This window comes from Carassius carassius, chromosome 12 (genome assembly GCF_963082965.1).
Source record: "Carassius carassius chromosome 12, fCarCar2.1, whole genome shotgun sequence".
NCBI classification, from domain to species: domain Eukaryota; kingdom Metazoa; phylum Chordata; class Actinopteri; order Cypriniformes; family Cyprinidae; genus Carassius; species Carassius carassius.
Genome location: NC_081766.1, coordinates 13,742,736 through 13,761,194, shown reverse-complemented (window position 1 = coordinate 13,761,194; position 18,459 = coordinate 13,742,736). Strand labels below are relative to the sequence as shown.

The 18,459-nt window shown below is 37.5% G+C and overlaps 2 protein-coding genes across 3 annotated transcripts in view; one reads left to right on the top strand and one right to left on the bottom strand.

The window, feature by feature from the left end:
* Positions 1–78: 78 nt before the first annotated feature.
* On the bottom strand, positions 79–5,266 carry clul1 (clusterin-like 1 (retinal)). 2 transcript variants are annotated; one of them, XM_059563578.1, is made up of 9 exons: positions 5,185–5,266; positions 3,958–4,086; positions 3,702–3,850; positions 3,387–3,557; positions 2,831–3,266; positions 1,934–2,056; positions 1,276–1,490; positions 919–1,097; positions 79–247 (listed from the first exon to the last, which is right to left on the bottom strand). In XM_059563578.1, the coding sequence occupies exons 2-9, from the start codon at positions 4,055–4,057 to the stop codon at positions 232–234; spliced, it is 1,389 nt and encodes a 462-aa protein (XP_059419561.1). In that variant the 5' UTR covers positions 4,058–4,086; positions 5,185–5,266; the 3' UTR covers positions 79–231. The 2 variants fall into 2 exon arrangements, with proteins under 2 accessions (XP_059419561.1, XP_059419562.1); XM_059563579.1 differs by having other exon boundaries at positions 5,199–5,264.
* A 2,638-nt stretch (positions 5,267–7,904) lies between these two features.
* The window catches only part of LOC132154860 (collectin-12-like), a 28,969-nt gene continuing 18,414 nt past the window's right edge, over positions 7,905–18,459 (top strand). Inside the window, exons 1-3 of the mRNA XM_059563575.1 lie at positions 7,905–8,195; positions 8,283–8,402; positions 10,531–10,581. Coding sequence (XP_059419558.1) covers positions 8,396–8,402; positions 10,531–10,581 — 58 coding nt within the window. The 5' untranslated portion in view covers positions 7,905–8,195; positions 8,283–8,395. The remainder of the gene's footprint in view (positions 8,196–8,282; positions 8,403–10,530; positions 10,582–18,459) is intronic.

Sequence of the window (18,459 nt, the reverse complement as noted above, 5' to 3'; positions counted from 1 at the left end):
CAATAACCATGATATATATTTTAATTATACCTGAAGTACATTTCTGACATACTGATGTTTGTCAATTAACACAAGTTACAAATGCAGCTAACTGGAACCTGTCACGTGATAAGACCACAAATAAATGACAGTACTTACCGTTACTTGATTTTTAAACTTAACACAATGCATAAAATATAAATACATATGATATAGGATGGTACCAGTGGATGAAAGCTGATGACTTGTGGATTATACATCATCATGCCTAAAAAACAAGAAGGCAACAAGTTAGAGGCTTGTCGGAGGTGAGCATTAGATCCATTATCTACCTTTTTTTGACATTTTAATTTAGAGCTTGTTCATTTTAAAATATTAACCCTGTAATGTCTTGCATAAAGTCAGAATCTTTTTTTTTAAGAAACTGTTTATTGAACCTTTAAACAAAAGAGAAAATCTATCTGTCTTTTAATTAATTTATTATTATAATTTTTTAATACATCAGGCTTTAATGGTTGATCAGACTGGTACATTTTTATAATGAAATATTAATAAAATCTTAAAGTTATTCTTATTTTTATATTATAGAAATCAAAGATTTTTGACAAACGTGTTTACAAACAGGCCCTTTTCTTGCTAAAAACAGGTTTTTCACCAATGCTTCTGTCATCTTGATATTTTAGAGCCCTTAAAAGTTCATGTATCACATATGATTCAGCAGGCTTGATAGGGTTAATAATAATTTTAAGTACATTTTTAAGCATTAAATAGATAGTAAGGCACCCTAAAGTGGCCCCTGGAGTCCCTGGGTGAAACCCATGATTTATGTGATTAAACTGTGGGGTATTCTCTTTATGAGATGTTCCTATGAAATGTGTGCTGATGAGTGTGAATTATTCTGACGTGTTTCATGATGTGATTAATTGGAAAGTGTCTCACCTGGCCATCTGCTTGTACATGCCCAGAGCCTCCTGTGCCACATACTGGATGAAGGCGGGATCCTGCAGCCTGAGACCCACAGGAACGGTCAGGGTGAGTGTGGGGGAGTTGAGAATATTCACTTCCACTGTAGTGTCTGCCTCTGGGGTGTCATCCCCCTCCTCAGTCTGTGCCACCACCTTGTTTTTTGGGGATTAGTTAATTTTGTATCAGTTTTGTCTCACCTATTGAATAATTACCATATTCACGAAGCATGGTATTTCAGTTAATTCCATGCGGTGCTACATGTCCAAAATACCAGAGTACGGCAAAAAAAAAAAGAAGCTATACCATGATAATTTTTTGTTAGTGTCTCACCGATGCGATGCTGAAGATGCTTTCAGGAGTGGTGGTGTTATTGGCGAGCTCAGTCACCCAACCAAAATCCGAGGCCATGTTGCCGAGCCAGCTGATGGTGTCATCAGTATGACGTTGGACGATGCCCAGAACCTCCTCGTACTGCTGCTTGGATGCTTCCAACAGCTGAGAGGCTTCATCCAACTCGATGTGTAGTTCTCTTACATTTGGGCATTCTGTAAATCAAACAGTGAGTGCTTGAAATGATCAGTACCACTGGTAGGAAGGGGACAGATATGTCTATTCCTCACACAGAAAAATGAAAAATCTGTCATAATTTACTCCATCTCACGTAGTTCCAAACCTGTATCACTTTAGTTTTTTTTATGGAACATGATTGTTCTTGAGCTTGATTTTCTAAATAATTCTTTTTTTTTCAATGAATCAGTACAATCAGTTTCACTAACCAGCCTGAATTATTATTTCACGAATCTGATACACTCTCATCTAGTTGTTAACAGCTAATTGTTATCTGATTATCAGTTAATATCATCTCAATATACAGTAACGTAGGTCTATTCTTTACACTTCTGAAGAGAGCTGGAATATAGTGAGTATAGGATTTTTAATTTTGGGCGAACCATCCATTTAACTAATCAATGTGAGCGTGCATTCTTACCGGTAAACAGGGTTCCCTGGCAGGCCTCACACTTGCTCTGCAGCTGCCAGCACTCTGAGGACTGTCTGCGCAGGTCTCTGCACAGTCTCTTGTTCTGCAGAAACTGAGGGAAGCGTTTCTTCTCTGGAGTGAATACAGACACAAGTAGAGAGAGTTAAGGCCTGTTCACACCGAGAGCGATAACTATATTAACATTCACACCATCTCACCATAACATTCTGTTTAAGAGCACACTGCAGTTATGTTGCTACTTTAAAAGCTCAAGCTCCTCAAAATAGTGTGAATTCCAATTGGCTGTGAATGCTTTTATCACTCATCAGCTGGGGGATCATAGTGAGACCCCCAATAACATTTGGCCCCCTGTACTCAGTCCCACTGCTTTTATCATTCATCATCTGGATAAAATAGCTCTGAAAGTTATTCCACATTGTTTCTCTGTATCACGGTTGGTATTGTGGCCTCTGCTATTCTCTCAGATGAAAGACCTGTTCCCACACAACAATAACTAATTAAGACGGATGATAATGTTTTATTTGTTCTAAGTGCAGGTTTTAGAGTTGGGTTTTGATTTGGCTTGATTTGATTTGATCGTTCTGAATGGGCCTTGGGAACTTTGTACAGGCATATTCTTGCATTAAAGGAATTGTTAACCCATAATTCTTCATTATTTACTCAACAAATGTCATGAACTGTTTTAATTACTTTTCATGACAATTTTTTTGTCATTGTGGAAACTGACATTCCCTATTCTGACTTTCATTGTATTGCAAAGAATGGCTAGATTATTATTTATGTAAGCACCTATTTTTGTTCCACAGAACAAAGTCATTGGTTTCTAAACAAAATGTGGGTGAGTAAATGATGACAGAATTTTTGCCTCAACACAAGATAAAGCACCTTTCTCCTCTACAGTCTTCTCCACAGCATCATGAATGTCACTGAAGGCTTGTGTGACCACGGCCCCAAACTCCTCCGACACACTTCTGCCAAAATCAAAGAAGGACTCCAGCATATCTTCCAGTCCCACACCTTCCAGAAAGGCAGAATCTAGAGCTTTGTTGGCAGGCTTGAGCACCAGCTCACTCTCTTTATCTTCCTGAAGCTCGGGGTTGAAAGGTCTGCGTAGGGCCTGGTCCAGCTCACGGTGGAAGTGGGAGACCAGCACAACACTGCGATTGACCAGGGTTCCCACTTTGGTGAGCAGGTTGCTGAAGGAGTCCTCGATCCTCACCACCTCCAGGTCAGGATTCTCTGCGCTCTGGTTCAGCACTACCTCATCCTGAGTATCACGAGGGCCAAAGCGAGAGCTCAGTCTTTGGAAGAAGTTCTGGAGCTGTGAAGAACAGAAAATACATAATACAGCTTTGCTATTTTGATTCAATTTATATCAAGCTGTTTCAAAATACACCAAGACACAGCATTTAAATGGTAGAGGTGGATGAGAATGCTGTACTTTATTGGTGAAGGTAACGAATCCACTGCGGCAGGTGTTGGTATAGAAGTTCTTACAGGTTTCCTCAAGACAAGGTCGACATTCCTCCCAGGAGGACTTCAGAGACTCCTTACACTGCTGTTCAGCTTCGTTCAGCTTCTTTTCTATATCCTGTGCGATCTCTGCTGCACCCTGATGTTGCAAGAAGTCAATGACGGGTTTCGAAAATGTATCTCAAAATGGTACTTAATTTTATGTTTGTAATTTTATTGTTTAAAACAAATAGAAAGACCGTTTATTTTGGTTTTAAAAAATGCCACTTGAATTATTGCTGACCTTTTTCTTCTCCCCACTGTGTCTGAGGGACTTCATGAGGTTTGCGTGCTTCTGTTCATTCTTGGCCATCACCTCCTTCATTTGTTTGATCCCAAACAGTGCCTTGTTGACCTCCTGATCCACCAGCTTCTCCCCTTCCAGAGACAGGCCTGAAAGACCATCACGTTGCAGGTCATGTTATAAAGTCATAAGCTTGTTCCCTGGCTTTTGTGTATTCATTTGAGCACATATAGTCATGGCTAGAGAATGCACTCACGTTTGAGAGTGTTGGCTGTCGGAGGCAGGGCAGTATCAGGGGCACAATGAAAGGCCCCCAGAGATGCCAGTAAAACCAGAAAGATGATCAATGCTCTCATCCTCAGCAACTTCAAAGCAACTACAAAACCTGTTTAAGAAACAAGTAGGTGGTTTAGAGACTTTCATTAAATAGCTGCAGATATTTTTGAAAGGCTTTATCATTTGTAGTACACAATGATAACACATTGTTTCGTTTTTGTCCCCAGTCAGTTTCAGTCTTTCCGTCATGTTTTGATCATGAGAATGCTGGAGGAGTAACAGCTGTGAGTAACCACTGAGTGGCACTACATGTTCACAGAAAAGTCAGAAATTCAGTGTTATATCATGTTCTAGAAATGTAGTCAGTATTTGTCACTCTTTAGTCTTAGTATTTTAGTATCTAATAAATGTTTATGTTTGCTTCCAGATACTTCCAATTCTCTAGAAGCTTCTTTCTGGGATTAAGGAGGCAGAATATGTGATACATTGGGCAGATTAAGAGAGTAAAGAATGTGGCTTCATATTATAGAGCCAAACCAGTCTTGTGACTATATATTAAAATCTACCCCAAACCCTACATTTTGTTTTGTTTGTTTTAAGATCAGCAAACAGACATATGAGGCAAATCATTCTAGAATATTCTAGAAAATCTTATAGAAATACCACCGGAGGTGGACAAGTTCACCAGCTTTACTTCATGGACATCTGTTGTCTTAAACACAACAGAGCCGCCACATTTGGCAAGTTCAAGTCAAAAGCTAGTGTTGTAAAGCTGTCACATTTTATATCAGAGTGCTGATAAAACAATCAGTGAATAATTTTCTGCCATTGATATTTTGTGTGACTGCATTATTCAACATGAGGACATGCTTTAAATCACAGTTTAAGTAATTAACAAGTAAATTTATTTGGTATAAAATTAGCTCTATGATGACATACTAAAATTATCTATGGATGGAATGTGCATGCCTAATTGCTTATATTCATTATTGATGGCAATTCATGTTCAGCATATTTAATTTCCATCCACAGTAAAATATGCTATGATCATATGTAATCATACAGTACTCTCCATTTAAACATTCAGGATCTTTACAATAAGAAAGTATAATACTATTATTAATATAAATGAACCATACTCATATTTCACTAAATATTATGAGAGTTAAGTAAACAGAGGTATCTAACATTATATCAAGGAACTCACCAGAAAATTCCTACCGTTGTCTGACTGCAGTGTGATGAATGCTGTTTGCTGCAGAGGGAAGGTGTGTTGTTTATCTTTACCTGAACACTTCTATTTATACTAAGTAGAACCAGAGACAATCCAATTAAAGCATTTAGAGGTTATGGACGTCCACGATATAATCCAGCCTCCAAAACTAGTTTTTGTTCTGCCTCTCAGTATATGGTTAAACATATAAACATACATACAGCATCCACAATGATGCTATCTGGAATTTGTATTTATTAATATGTTATATTTTTGTATGTTATTTGAAAGAAGCTTCTTAGCCAGGGTGTATTTTTTATTTATTTACAAATACACTAAACCCAGTAATACTGTGAAATATATATATTTTTTCGATATTTTTAAAAATATATATTTTAATGTATTTAAAAATGTAATTTATTCCTGTGATGTAATGCTGAATTTTCAGCAGCCATAAAGTCTTCTGCATCACATGATCCTTCAGGAATCATTATAACAAGCTGATTTGGTGCTTAACAAACTGCTTTTTATTATCAATGTTGAAAACAGTTTCACAAAAATGATTAATATTTCTGTGTAACTCTTAATACAGCAATTCAAAAGAACATCATTTATTATTAGTTTTTAAAGTCCTCACTTAATAAAAGTACAAATTAACTATTGAACAGTATGTGTTTGCTAATTGTGCTAAGGCATTTTTAGGACATGGGTAAACTTGGGTAAAGGTAAACTTTAGGTAAAGGTAAATATAGCAAAGGGAAATTTGATACGTTTAAAGTCTTAAATTCTCAAGGTTTAAAAGCAACCATGTCAATTTTGTGTATATCGTCCTGTCTACCCGGAAAAAACAGTTATGTGAATTTAGTATTTTGTCATGTCATTACATTGTTTATGTAATGAAGCAGAAATTGTAAACAAAGATCTGGTGTAGGCCAACATTCCCCTCACGTTTCTCATTAGTGCTCCTTGTCCTTGTAAAAGTGCCCTCTCTTCAGGGCTTGTGACCCAGAAAATAGTATTTTCTAACCTCTAATGAGAAACAGCAAAATGGGCCACTGGTATGTCTATCTCTGCTAAGCCTAAACACACCTGTTTCTCATAACCCTATCTGGACCCATCACGCTCATCTAGAGCCAAAGGCCTGGTGGTTGGCACGCCGAGGGTGAATTACTGGATATGAGAGCACGGAAACCTCAGAATACATATAAACAGTAACAACAGAACATGCAATGAAAACATTGCTTTAGTATAAAATGATAGACCCTCTTCCTTATGAAAATGTACCGTGGAAATTTGCCCGATTTTTCTGTAAAACCATAGTATATTAATATTGGATGTCCTTCAAATGCTTTAAGCTTTCAGAATAATTTTGTATTATTTCTGTAACTGTAGCACTTTGGATTTTTGGTGGAAACCATGATTACTATGGTAATGTTTGAAAGTAAAGTGTCATTCCAAAGGTAAACAAAAATGGATAAGGCACCTGCTCTGGCACAAAAGCTTCTGATACGTAAGAGGCCAATTAAAGTCGTTTAGAGCTCAGCAGTGCAGCTTTAATATGACTGGAGTTGGGTTTTTTTTTTTGTGTTGTTTTGTTTTTTTCTTTACATTACCGCATATCCTCATTAAGTTGGAAAAACATTTCTAGCCAGTGTGATGCTAGAGTTTTGTGGTGCAGTGGATCACATGATTCTGAACAATCCAGCGGGATGTCAAATAGTTAATCATGGATCCCTGTGGCAAATGGATTTAGAGAGAAATGCAAAGAAAAAACAAAATGAGCTGTGTGCTTATTAAACCCCAAGGGAGCGGAACAATTGTGCAAGCATTTTAAGCAACAGTCATCACACACAAAGGACTTTTAACTTCAACCTATAAGCTTTTCAATCTAAATTTAAAGTCAAAATTATGTAACATAATTCTGGAAACAAATATTGTACAAAATTATTTGTATAATTATATAGTACTTAAAGGGATAGGTCACATAAAAATCATACAAACCCTCCACTTGTTCCAAACCTGTATGAGTTTATTTCTTCTGTTGAAAAAACAAACAAACAAGATATTTTGAAGAATGTTGGTAACCAAACAGTTGATGGCAGCCATTGACGTCCATGGTACTTCCCTTTTCCCGTACTATGGACGTCAATGGCTACTGTCAACTATCTAGTTGTCCCTGTCCCTTTAAAACACGTGACAACATCTTGCAGTGAAACGTTATTTTCTACATTTGTTTATCCATCAGCTATAGAGAAGTATGATATTGGTATTTTAATTTTGAAAATACAATTTGCAAAGTAATTAGAATTTAAGAGGGTTGTGAGCTAGATATTTGAAACCAACACACAAAACCACTGCTAGAGAAGCCACTTATTATTATTTATTTATTTTTATTAAACTTTGGCTCAAAACTTTGTAGTTACTGATATATAACTTTCATCTGACAACTCCAGTCCTCCATTTATATACAATATTCCAGCATAATAGTACACAAGCTTAAAAGGTCGACCTACTCATAGTGCTGAAACAGTGCAGAATATATGAAGGTATTAAAAATGCTGAGTTTTGACGTAGTAGTTTGAGTAGCAATGTTTTCTATACTGTTTCTGATTACAGGTTACGATTTCACAGCACTCCAAGCTAAAAGATAACTAACTAGTGCAACGTGTTAAGACCCTCCCATGTGCCAAGAGGAAGTTTAACTCCAGAAGCGGTGCTCAGCAGCACATTCAGAGATTCAGGGAAGAGAGGGAGACTGCAGCTACTGCTTTTCACCTGGTTTTCCTTTAAGAGATGCACATGTAGGAAAACAAGTGGACTAACAGACACCCTACGGAGTCCCAATTTCTCCCTGGTTATCGGGTTGCAGCCAAAAGGCAGAAGACGAGGCATCCTCACTCACCTAAAGTGAATTTCCATCGTGAACGCGTTCTCATGGAGAGAGAGAGAGAGTTTGCGTCTTGAGCAGAAGTTTATACGACTCCTTAAACATCGCTGTTTACGAGGTTTTCCTTTTTTCTCTCACATTTCTCTCAAATTAAGCATCAGTCACAGGGATTGAGGGGGTGAAAACCATTCTACGCATGTTTCAGGTGGAATAATCACATCTGTGGAACCTCAGTGTGGAAGATTCTGGAGTCCGCTCTATTGTCATGAGATTGATGTGAACTTTTGGCTTGGAACGGTGTACCTCAGTTTTACCACAATGAAGGGTAAGATGCATTTCAAATTATCCATTGTTTACGCATTTTTAGTGCACTGTCTTTTTAAGAGAAGTCTCTTGAGTCTATTCACGCGTTTCGCTTTTAGTTTTTCTTTCTTTCTCTTGTGAGAGGAATTTGTGTTACTCCAGTGCACGAAACATCTGGTTGCGATTACACACACACACACACACACACACACACACACACACACACACATACACAACCTTGGGTTGCTGACCCGGCTATTGTGTGGGATGTTCAGTGGCATTGCTCCGTTTATCGTAAAAAATTAAATGCGTGGCCACGTTACAAATGAAACATCTGGCGTGGCGTGAAGATGTTTCTCTAAAGCAGGGGTCGGTACCCTTATTGGCATGACGTGCCATTTTTTATTTTTCTGGTTAACCGGTGTTTATTTTTTCTTTTTTCTTTCTGTTTTCATTTAGTCAGGTAGTTTATTCATTAATTAGAATTAGGGAAACATTAGAGGAACAAAAAATTAACAAACAGCTTCATTGTTGATCTGAAGCAGCAATTAATATGTTTCATCCAGGGTGTCTTAAGTATAAACTCTAACCTCAGTGTTATACTATTGGGATGAATAACAAAAAAATAATGAGTGCAGCTTTAAAAGTGTCATTTGTAGTGTGGGAATAAAGAGTCAGGATCATATCATTAAAAGGTCCTATGTATCTTCAGAGGTTGTTGAAACTTGGATGTGTTGTGATCCAAGATGTTTTCCATCTCAATTGCACACCAGAATTTAAACGTGTGATTTAGAGAGCCACTTACAGTAAAAATAATTTTGCATGTCCAATGGCCAGATGTTTTGACAAAAACCAAGCCTTCAGATCACATTTTTGTGCCTTATGAGTTATGCTACTTTTATTTCAAGCAATATTTCCCTTGCAACCGAATGTTTCTGACCGTGGCTTTGTAAAAATTGTTTTTTGTTTTTTTTTTGGTGTGTGGGAGCTTTGTTCCTTTGCACTTCCCAGAGTGTTGTTATTTTCAGCAAAAAGACTGAAATAGCTGTCAGCGTCAGTTTACAATTCTTTGTCCCAAGATGTTTGTTTCCTAGTTTTCCACTCTGAGGTTTCTAGGGGTTGTGTGTCCATTTGGATGGTTGGACCTGAGGTCACACTGTGGGGTTTCTAACAGACTGTTCCCCTGTCAACCTGCGGTTCTGAGTCTAGTTTAGTATCAGAGTGCGGGGGAGTGGGCTCCAACTACAGAAACATGTGTTCTTTCTTTATTTTCTCTGGCTTTGGACAATGGCACATAAAACCGCCTGGAGTCACCCCTCTCCTTTCCAATGAGCATAGTAGCCACATGAGAGAGCAGCACTCCAGGACAGGGAGAGGATGTAGAGGATTGTATGTGTGTGTGTGTGTGTGTGTGTGTGTGTGTGTGTGTGTGTATATATATATACATACATACATACATACATGCACACACACACACACACACACACACACACCTCCTTCAAACGTTTGGAGTCAAAAAAAAAACAATGGAATATTGTTATTCAGCAAGGATGTATTGAACTGCTCAAAAGTGATATTTATAACATTTTATAATGTAACATTTATAATGTAAATATTTATATTTCAAATACTTTTATTATTATCTTTCTATTCATCAAAGAATCCTGAATAACATGTATCATGGTTTTCACAAAAATATTAAGCAGCTTTTCACTATTTATTATAATAAAAAAAACGTTGCTTGAGCACCAAAGTTGCATATTAGAATGATTTCTGAAGGATCATGTGATAAAGACTGGAGTTATGATGCTGAAAATTCAATCACAGGAATAAATGACAGTTATAATATTAATAATAATAATTCACAATATTACTTTTTTTTATTTGATCAAATAAATGTAGCATTGGTGAGCATAAGTGTGTGTCTGTGTGTTTATAATTAATCTAATTAATTAATTATTTTTGTACCGTAATTTATATATGTGTGTTTGTGTGTGTGTGTGTGTGTGCGTGTATTTAGTGTCTTATACTAGAATCACATAGAATATAAATTCCATTGATGAATATTATTTTAGGACATTATTAGATTACCAGGCCTACAGCACTTACTATACTAATATCATTCTCTTTTTTTTTTTTTTTTTTTGCAGACGACTTCACTGATGAAGAGGAAGTGCAGTCTTTTGGCTACAAAAGGTTTGGTAAGTGTATTACAGTGCCTGATGAATTTGCAGTCAGTTCATGATCAATATGGATGTTTTTTATTGTTTTCTGCATTTTGCTCCATATATCAGCTTGGTTGAGTTTTCAGTATTCGAAAGGTGAATTGGATTCTAAATTATAGTCAGGAAAGCTGATTATAAGTTACACAAGGTCAAACCCTGGTGTGTACTGCAGCTGTTTTCCCCTCTAAACGTGTGCTATTATCATTAGCCCATCAGACGTATGTTTTAGTGAACAAATCTGGATGCTTCAGTTCCTTCTCTGCCTTTTTTCTTCAAATTTTGAATTTGATCATACTAAACTTGATATATGTTTGAATGGTTTCTGTAAGGTTTTTATTGTTCATATTAATCACATTACTTTGATGCTTTTGAGAAACAAAAAAAAAACTTATTTTGGAATGATTTATTTAAATATATAGAAGTATATACAAGTATTTTTGTCAAATTTGCTACACACACACACACACACACACACACACACACACACACACACACACAGACACACACACACACACACTATATATATATATGACATTCTTGGTGTCTGTCAATTTAGAATTTAGAATTGTTCATGCCCATTTCCTCTATTTTTACATTTAGATTACCTTTGCAGTCATCTAACAGTCACATAAATTAACTTAAACTAGTAATAATATTGATAATAATTGTTATTGATAATGTTGAAAAAGTCTAATTTCTAAATAATTAAATCCATTATAAGAAAATCCATTTTCATTCTGTACATTATATATATTGTGGTGCATGAATTGATTTGTAACATTTAAAACATCAGATTCTGTTTATTTACATTTTATATCAGACATTTTGCATCAGACATCAGTTACATGAAACATAACATGAAAACATTTATCCAAAATTGTATTATCAGTGCATCCCTAGTTGTGTCGAAAACCACAGTTACATTCCATGGTGACAGGTGATATTAAAAAAAATCATGAGCCATAGTCTACTGGAGGAATGTGTGTGAAGATGTATCTCCATTTAACATCTTTCCTAAATCGCAAACCTTCTTCTTTTTAAGCAGTGACTTGTTTAATTTAACCAGTATGTTTCCAAGAGAGGCCTCAAACAACAAATCACATTAACTGTGTAATTGGATAGTTTATTACCTAATGCATTAAGACATTTGTAAATCTGTAGTCTTTGGTGGTCCAGAAAGAGGTTTCAGGTTTCTTGCTGAGATACCACCATCCAACTAGCACTTATTAAAGCAGCGGGAGTTATTTCCCAGTTTGACCTCAGTTCATGCAGAGTAATAATGTGTCTACCACTGAGGTAGAGGAATGAGTTGATTAAGGGCATGAACGTTAAAAGTGTAGCTCCTAAAAATGGTTGGACTCGAGCCCACAGTACATTTGTCACAGCAGAAGAGTGATACTGGTTGAATTTGTCATGCACCTCATCTGTTTTAAATACTTTAGTGGAGTTTTAGTTTAATTTAACTGAATATAGAGGATTTAAGAGGTTAACTCTATACCTTGGGTTTTAAAGTTAGGATTAGAATGCCTATTTAATGCCTATTTAAACTGTTCACAAGGTGATAATGACTGGATGAAATGTAGTGGCTGTAGTATATCATAAGAAATGTTGAATGTTTGGTCTAGAACACATATTAGCCACACCAGACTGAAAACTATTGCTGCATCTGAGATTCTATATTTGGTTTGAAACTGGCTTTGAAACCATTAAAAAAGCATGTTCTACCAGTGTCAGTTGCATTGTTTCACTATCATTCACAAATCCAAATTTATCAAAATTGCAATCTGTTTGTATGAGCAGAATTTCAGTCTGATAATACACAGAAATTATACAGCCTGCATCTACAGAATTGAAATGCTGGTGTTTCTGTTGTAACTTGAGGAGTCACTGATCTATTTCATTTAATGCAGGCTCATTTCTTGGCTTGATGGCTGTAATGTGGGTGTAAGGAACAAGTGAGGAAGTGTGGTGAAGGAATCCAGCAGCGTAAGACCTGTGTCAGCGTAGGAGTGTAGGGCTGGTGGGTTGCGGGGTCCATGTAGGAGTGTGTGCCCTCTCACTAGATACATTGCATCCCAGCACACCCCTTTTCACTGAACCAGTGCGGTCATAGATACAAAGTCTTGGAAACTCTTCTAGCTCCTTCACACCATCCGACAATTAAAGCTGTCTGTTTGGATCTGTCATACAGTTTGATTTTAACACATTTTCACTATTAAAGTTGGTTATTTTCCCCTTCACTCAAAATATCAACTTACTGCCAGATATTTGGCAAAAGTAACACCCACACAGCATGATGCTGCCACCGTCGGGCCACTCTGCCATAAAGCCCCGACTGGTGGAGGGCTGCAGTGATGGTTTCTCCCATCTCCCGACTGCATCTCTGGAACTCAGCCACAGTGATCTTTGGGTTCTTCTTTACCTTTGTCACCAAGGCTCTTCTCCCCTGATAGCTCAGTTTGGCCGGACGGCCAGCTCTAGGAAGGGTTCTGGTCGTCCCAAACATCTTCCATTTAAGGATTATGGAGGCCACTGTGCTCTTAGGAACCTTAAGTGCAGCAGAATTTTTTGTTTAACCTTAGCCAGATCTGTGCCTTGCCACAACTCTGTCTCTGAGCTCTCCAGGCAGTTCCTTTTGATCTCATGAATCATGAACTATAATTGACAGCATATATGAACAAAAATATACTTTTCTTCAAAACAAAATTTTATTTTCATAAAAAAACACACAATTACAGTACAAATACAGTTATAAAATAAGAACAAACTAAAAAAATTGCAAACAACAGCACAAATAAACGCAAAAGAATAAAGAGAGCTATGAAACTAAGTTTTTCAGGTTAAGCTAGTTTTTATTCAGGTAAGAAATACTACAAAAATTAAAGTAATTTGATGTAAAAAAAAAAAAGTTAGTGCTTGGGAATCATAAATTTGTAATCGTGATTAATCACATTATTGTCTGCGATTAATTGCATTATGCACAAAACTAATAATCCATTCAAAAGTAGTGTATTGGTAGACTGGGCCGAGTCCAGAGCTTGGATTATAACATTATAACAGGCACCTTCCTATATAGTGACCTGCACGATCGCGGGACCCATCGCAGCAGAGTGCGGCGCGGGACAGCACTTAATGGGCGGGTAGAGACTGTGCGGGACGTGGGAGAATAATTAGGGTGTGCTCACACTAGGCAATCTTAACCGTGCTGGAGTGCATTTGACCCCCAAAGCCTGATTCGTTTGACTAGTGTGATTGTTCCGTTTAGCAATCCCTGGCTCGGTTGGAAGAGGGTGGGCTAGAGTGTGGTTCAGTTTATACATAGATCAGTGAGTGTGTGCGCTAACCACGCTGGAGTGCAAATCTTCTGATACGTGCTTCATGAATGCGTGAATATTTCTGAGTGGCAAAAGCAAAAGATCTGTAAAGCAATATATTGTGAGAGGGACGTGTGTTACCTCGTCCCATATGACTCAAAATAATAAACCACAAAGTTAACAGAACGATGCACTCCACTGTGTCAAGCGAGAGTGCTTTTCTGCTGTCTTAGCGTGCTATCCGAAACTTGGTTCACGCTGAATCCGAGCTGTGGGATTTACAACACGCACATTCATCCTCTCCTCCCAAAACGTGTTAAAGTAGGTCTCCGGTAAACTGGGAGAAGAGCAGAGTAAACTTTATAGTTACTTTCACAATCTGTATGATATCAATAAAAACATGTAGTCAGATTATATTTGTAAGGATCATTATTGCAATTTCTGTTCAGCGTGTATTTTACAAACTGTAAATGTATACTTTTGCTAGTACTTATGTGTATTCAAGTGTCTGCAACCTAAAATAAGCGTTATAAGGCTGAAACCACTGAATATTTGTGAAAATATGACAAGAGCTCAGCGTGTCCGATCTGGCTCTGCGCCAGCCAAAGCGCAAAGGGGATTTAAATTCAGCAATTGATGATGTGATGCATTGAAAGTTCTAATCACACTGGTGTGATCTTACGCTTCAGGGACCAGCCAAGACTGGTAACACCGGTGTGATCGTACGTGTCAAAGGGTTAATTTCTGTGGTGTTCATTGTAATAAATCAAATACAAATTAATGCTCTTACTATTAAAGTTATAAAACGTATTCAGTCAAGAGCAGAAAGTGGTTTTCTTTGTCTTTTGTTCTTTGATTAACATGACAGACAGCAGCAGGAATATTGGACTGCGGTCCCTTTAAGAATTTATGCATGGACCCAATACTGTTACACATGTTCTCTTTCTCAACCATGTAACGTTCTAAAACTGACTGTGTTTAATTGCATACACACCAAGACATGCATTTTGAGACAATTGTATTTGACATGTAATTGTATGTATTTTAATGTTTTAGCACCGTTAGCCACTCATTTTGGTATTTGTGGCTCACAAGCTGTTTGAGACTGAGCGCGGGCCGGCTTGTGTGCTCCAAAAAATATAGATCAGAGGTGGTGCGCGCGCTTTTAGTGTAAGTGCAAAACCTGCGGAAATGTCTAAAATAATGCACAATACAAGCACTGTTTAACTGATGCGAAGGAGAAGTGTGTGAGAGAGAAGGGTTCGTCACAGAGAAGAGAGTGAGAATGCGCGATGTAACAAAACGTTGATCTAACAAAACGGATCGGCTAGAAATCGGAAAGAAGTGTGACTGACCGGCCGGTCACCGATCCTGGCCGATCAATCAGTGCATCTTTATTTTCAGGGTAAAATGCTTGTTTGTTTGTATTTGGTTAGGCATAAATCAAACTAAATTTAGTGAGGTTTATGTTTAAATGAGAATTATGTTATGAGAACATGACCTAGCTTGTTTCTCTAGAAAATCTGTCTTTTCTCAAATTACTAATGAAGAAAAGAGATTTTGTGTGTGACTGTTATTGTTTATGTATTGTAGTGAAGATGCATTTGATTTAGAATGTTTGACTCAGAGCAAGTGTTTTTCATTTGACTCAGGTTTATTATTACTAGAGAAGAATGTTTTCAGAGTATTTGTTTAATGCACCCCCCCCCCTCCCCTCCAGGGTTCTTCATGCATTGATGTTCTATAATGCTGCCTTGAATCATGTCATGCTTGTGTGTTTTCAGCATGCATGCAGGCACCAGCAGATGGATGTAGATAGAGATAGAACATTTGTCTGTCCTTCAGCCCACAGGGTCTGTGGGGTGAGCTGTCAGGGTTGTGGAGGGTTTTATCCTTATCTCAAGCCTGCTCCAGCCTGGATCAAGAGAATGGTAGACAGTTCTCCAACTGAGAACAGGGTTTTTTTTCTCCATTTGATGCACAAATGACCGCTTCCCAGCAGGAGGTTCATGCCATGGGCTGTAAGGATTCTGGAGAGGGTTTGGGTCAACTCTGGGTCAGGCCAGTTGAATTTGACTCTTTAAAAGCACCTTTGCTTGAGTTCTCAGTGTTGGAGACACTTTGGAAAGGGGAGATAAGCAGCCACATAAATCTGAGCTGAACAATTCTTTCTAAAACAATGTAGTTTACATAGTGAAAAGAAAGATTGAGAGTAAATCTTGCTTGTTTATGCTGAATGACTTGTTGTTGAAGACTTTGACTAAATTCATGCTTCTCAGTAGTCAGGCTTTTGTATGACAGGGAACAGATCAGGAGGGGAGGTCTCCTCACATAAACAAGGAATGCTACCAAATTTCTCCTCTTGACAAATAGATACAAATTGAGCTTGTAAAACAAACCATCTGTTGGGCTCTACCGTGTGAGGAGAAGGGGTCAAGTTAGCATCCGGCCAGTCTTATAGAAGGTCTCTTCAGAGATGTACTTACCCGCTATAACATACTGTCATTTGATACGGTGTCACACCTAAATGATGGATGGATTTCGTGCCTTTCGTTGCAACACAAGGTTTGGCGTTCATTCAAAAACAATACATGTCACTGATGGAGAAGACCAACTCTTTGCTTTTGGCATTACCAATAAAAGAAAGTCCCAAGTGCAGCACAGTGTCTGATATATTAATGAAAGTCTTTTGGCTCCTAACTCTGCCAAAATCAACTCCGTGCTTCCTGGCCTAAAAAAAAGGTAGAGTGAAAGAAAGATGTGTATGAGTCCTACTGACTGACAATCCGTTTTGCAGAACTGGCCAAGACAGAGGCACAGTGCTTTTGTTTCCGAGGTTTTGATTACTTTGGCTGTCAAGACATCTGACAGACAGTATTATTCTTGATCGGGTTACCTTTTTGACTTATTTAATGTATCATTTAACTCAGATATGAATACATAAATAATTAATTATTACAAAAAAGCTGGAGGAATTCTTTCTCTGACAGCTGACATTAGACAAGTAATGGGACAAGGTATTTTTCTTTATGGTACATCTGTAGTTTAATTGGACATGGCTCCATTGAGTGGTGCAAACACATGCATTTCATTTTGCAATTTTTTTTCTTTTTTTATGTCTCCAAATGTAATTAGTGTTTATATTTTGTTTCTTAGTCACTTACACAATGGGTGGAATTGCACCATTTACCCTGGTGTTTGTTGCACTTTGTTCTATTACGTGTCAAGCATATCTGGCTTGGAAGTTTATTAAAGACCTCAGTGGTTTTATTGGCTTCGTAAAGTGATGAAGCTTGTGAGCGCTCTTCTGGCTTATGTCAGGCTTAGCTTAGTTGCTGCGGTAACGAACAGCTTTCCACTGTGACGGCCGCTGATTGCTGAGTCAGGACCCAGGCCTTGCGGTGGGCCACCCACTAGCATGAACCCTTCCTGCTCCAAACCCCCCAACCCACACTCCTCCCATCAGTGCAGATGACTGCACCCCTGCTAGAACATTTGATACACAATAAAGAGTTTAAAGGAACAGTTCACCCAAGAATTTTTTTAAAGACTCTTTACACAGTCCTTAGTGACCACAGCTGTCAAGCCCCAAAAAGAACAAAAAAACACAATAAAAGTATAATTAAAGTTGCTCTTGCGATTCCATATAAAAGTCTTTGGAAGGCTTATGATAGTTTTGTGTGAGGAACAGTCTAAAGGTACAGAATCACATTCCGGGATCTTGATTGCCATCTTTGTTAAAACATATAGTTGCAAGTATTTTATTAATTTCTATTGAAATAATGTAATGTATAATGTTAATAAGGCAAAAGAAAAGCCATAATGTCCATAAAAGAAAAGAAAATCCGTAATGTTATAAAGTCATTTGTCATTATTCACAAGTAAATGTGCCTTCCGCTTGCTTTAGTAGAGCTAAAAACTTTTGTGATGTGTGGGGCAGGTCTGAGAGCCATGGGAGCCAAGCCAGGCCAGTGTGATGCACAGGTGTCTCATTAACACGCACCACACCAGCCTTGCCCCCATTGCTCTCATTCCCACCCCACTCATCACAATGTTAATTATATACAGCTTGTTTATATAGACATCATACAAACTCAAATCTTCAGTGTTTTGAAAGGTCAGTGATAGATAGCAATAGAACATAGTAATGTAACTATCAAAAAGACTATCACTACACTTGCATGTAAATATTCAAGCAACATGCAGTATACACAGTCTTCAAATTTAGCTGTCCATCCTCAACCCAACCACATGCTCTACTCTTCACCCTATAACTAGAAAAGAACCCTCTGTAAATCCTAACATAACAATCCCCATGTTAATCTTGTGCAAATAGACACAAAATAACACATCATTTCAATTTTTGTTTCCCTTACACATTCTGATGCAAAGCATGCTAAGAACTAGAAAACTCAATAATTTTAAGTTCAGCTTACTACAAAGAAATTTTGAGTTCACAGAACTTTCATTGTCATTTGATTAAAATTAACTAATTTTATTTAATTCATTTAACTTTTAATTCATTTTCACATTTCACTTT